General features: G+C 38.4%; 1 protein-coding gene across 1 annotated transcript; it reads left to right on the top strand.

Moving 5' to 3' along the window:
- The first annotated feature begins 329 nt into the window (after positions 1-329).
- LOC120473694 (E3 SUMO-protein ligase ZBED1-like) lies at positions 330-3,276 on the top strand. Its single transcript, XM_039663676.2, has 3 exons — positions 330-1,266; positions 2,293-2,910; positions 3,021-3,276. Exons 2-3 carry the CDS (start codon positions 2,296-2,298, stop codon positions 3,117-3,119), a joined length of 714 nt encoding a protein of 237 aa, XP_039519610.2. The 5' UTR covers positions 330-1,266; positions 2,293-2,295; the 3' UTR covers positions 3,120-3,276.
- Positions 3,277-3,551: the final 275 nt, after the last annotated feature.

Raw genomic sequence — 3,551 nt, 5'->3', positions numbered from 1 at the left:
CCACACTGCCTCTGGGAACGACACTGCCTCTCGGAACCACACTGCCTCTGGGAATGACCTCCCTCTCGGAACCACACTGCCTCTGGGAACGACACTGCCTCTCGGAACCACACTGCCTCTGGGAATGACACTGCCTCTCGGAACCACACTGCCTCTGGGAACCATACTGCCTCCAAGAACTATACTGCCTCTCAGAACTAGGGCTGTGCAATTAATCGCAATTGCAAAACAATCGCGATTTGAGCACATGCGATTTCTAAACCGCATGAGGCTGCGATTTTATTAATTAATTTCTATTTACGTTCTGATGATGTTAACCAATCAGATGTTAACCAATCAGAGCCCACTCAGTGCACCGCTCAAATTACAACTGAACTGAGCGGGAGAACAGAATAGGTGAGCGGGAGAAAAGAATGTAAAATATGGATGTTGGTCAGAATAAAAATGATTTGGTGCCAAAGAGAAATTCAACATCAATCGTTTGGGAGTATTTTGGATTCAGGAGAGAGGATGTGACGCAGAGCAAGGTAATTTGCAAGACTTGTGAAACGATTATTGCGACGAAACGGGGCAATACTACAAACCTGTTTCAACACTTAAAACAGCGCCATAAAAAGCTCCATGATCAATGCATGTCGACAAAGTCCAGCGAAACTGACAAAAGCACACCTCAAAGCCAGCCAACTGAACAAGTATCCATCGTTCAAGTATTTGCAAGCGTCACGCCTTATGAGAAAGGATCAAAACGGCACAAAGAAATCACAGACGCAATCACAAATCATATATGCAAAGACATGGTGCCTGCGTACATCGTCAGTAAAGACGGCTTCAGAAGACTAATTCAAACTCTGGACAAAAGATACCAGCTGTCGTCTCGCACTCATTTCACACGGGTTGCTATTCCCGAAATTTATGAGAAATGTAAGGCGGGCGTTGAATACGAGCTTAAAAAGGTGAAATTCTACGCCACGACCACAGATATGTGGTCCAGCAGAACGATGTAGCCGTATATGAGTTTAACGGTCCATGATATCAATGAAAACTATGAAATAAAAAGTCGATGCTTGCAAACAGCATATTTTCCAGAAAATCACACTGGAGAAAATATCGCTCAAGGTTTAAAAGAAGCTTTAGCATCATGGGGACTTTGTGAAGATCAACAAGTGTCTATCACCACAGACAATGGATCCAATATAGTGAAGGCTGTCACTTTGAACAACTGGACACGACTGCAGTGCTTCGGGCACAGGCTACATTTGGCAATTGGTAAATTAGTGTTTATTGTACATAATATATTTATACTTTACATATTAAGAATATTAGGACACTTTGTAGGGCGTATTTTTTATTAAGAAACAAAGTGTGCAATGATGTTTAATATAAAAATGTATTATAATGTTATGTACTTTTAGTATTTTTTACTTGTCAGTAGTTGGGAAAACTTTACAAAAAGGTGATATTTGTTAACAGTTGTAATTAAATACATTAGCAAACAATGAACAATTTAGTTTTTCAGCATTTATTAATTATTGTTAATGGTATTAGTTCGTGTCAATGGTATGTAACAACTAGTACAGCATTTATTAAGGTTAGTTCATGTTCATTTTAGCATACTAATACATGAAATACAACTTCACTAGTTATTCATGTTAGTTCATGGTGCATTAACTAACAGTGACAACGTTTGATTTTAATAATGTATAAGTAAATCCTAAAATTAACATGAATTGACATTAATAAATGCTGTATTAATATTGTTCATTGTTAGTTCATTTTAGCTATTGCGTTAAAGGTGCAGTGTGTGATTTTTAGCGGCGTCTATGAGATTCGCGAATTGCAAAAAGAAAGCCACTTACGGCCTATCGCTCCCATCACAAAATCTAAAGAGAAGCTACGGTGGCCGACGTAACCAGCAGCACATATCTCCCCACATAGCAAACTCTGTAGTTCTGTGTGTTCGCTGTCAGCTACGGTACAAACATGACGTCACAATATGTCGACCTTCATTTAAGGGGTGGCCCGCGCTTATGTAGATATAAATGACTCATTCTAAGGTAATAAAAACATAACGGTTCATTAAGTAAGGTCTTTATACACCACTGAAAACATAGTTATGGATCTTATATTGCACTTCTGTCAATAGATCCTCAGAAATAATACACATTGCACCTTTAACTAATTGTTGACAAATAGCACCTTATTGTAAAGTATTACCCAATAGTTATATTTAAATGCATGCAATACTTACAATATTACACATTTTCATCATGTTTTGCAATTATTTCTTTTTAGAAAATGCCATCAAGGATGAACGCATTTCCAGAGCCAACGGCTTATGCAAAAAGATTGTGGGACATTTTTCCCACAGTTGGAAAAAAAAAGATGATGTTAGCCGAAGCCCAGGAAGAACTTCAGCTTCCCCAACATGCCCTCATTACATCATGCCCGACAAGATGGGGCTCAATGCAACAAATGATAGACAGGGTTTTGGAGCAACAGAAGGCATTGTCTCAGGTCCTTTCAGCTGACCGTAAAACAAGACACCTAGTACCACAATGGCAAGACACAGATGTTCTAGAATCTGTGAGTAAGGCACTGGGTCCACTTCAGGAGTTCACGGATGCCCTTTCCAGTGAAAACTACATCGGTGTATCCTACGTGAAACCAATTCTTCATCTGTTGAACACCAAGATACTTGCAGTGAAGGATGAAGATACTGTCCTGACAAAGACTATAAAATCAAAAATTCTTAACTACATCAACAAACATTATGAGGATGAAACTACCCAAGAGCTTCTGGACATAGCAACATTTTTGGATCCAAGATTCAAAACCAACTACACTGATGAGGATAAACTTCCAAACATTAAGGCCCGGATCATCTCTGTTATGGATACGAGTTCCCACAAGGTGAGTTAATTTATGTAAACTGGATAAAACTGTCATCTCTTAAGATAAACACTCTTTCTATGACTTTTTATTATTTACCTGTAATATTATTTCTGCTCTGTATGTCAAAGGATACATCTGAACCTGGGAGTAGCACAAGCAGAGAGAATCCTGACCGATCTACCTCCACCAGGCAAAAAAGCAAGGAAGTCCTTGGGAAGCTTCTTTAAAACGACATCAGCCATGCCAGCAGCTCTGCAACTTGAAGAAGCCATTGCCTGTTAGTTCTTATTTATTGTTATGACAGAAGTTTAGGTTAGTTAATCTTAATTGTCTGTTGTCTGACACGATCTATGACAATTTTGTTTGTTAAAGGGTTAGTTCACCCAACAAATGAAAATTCTGTCAGTATTTACTCACCCTCATGTTGTTCCAAACCTCTATGTGTTTATTTGTTCTGCTATACACAAACGAAGATATTTGGAAGAATGTTTTAATCAAACACATCTCTTTCCCCATTGACTACCATAGTAAATACATACTATGGTATAGACTATAAAAATACATACTATGATAGTCAATGGGGAATGAGATCTGTTTGATTAAACCATTCGTCCAAATATCTTCCTTTGTGTTCAGCAGAACAAGTAAACACAGAGGTT

Source organism: Pimephales promelas, chromosome 7, assembly GCF_988280905.1.
Source record: "Pimephales promelas chromosome 7, fPimPro1.hap1.1, whole genome shotgun sequence".
Lineage (NCBI taxonomy): Eukaryota > Metazoa > Chordata > Actinopteri > Cypriniformes > Leuciscidae > Pimephales > Pimephales promelas.
This window is presented reverse-complemented; position numbering and strand designations above follow the sequence as displayed.

Excerpts from the sequence above, each read along its gene's own strand:
- LOC120473694 (XM_039663676.2), top strand. The coding sequence starts at position 2,296 with ATGCCATCAAGGATGAACGCATTTCCAGAGCCAACGGCTTATGCAAAA. Across the intron at positions 2,911-3,020 it reads TGGATACGAGTTCCCACAAG|GATACATCTGAACCTGGGAG; the intron begins GTGAGTTAATTT and ends TGTATGTCAAAG.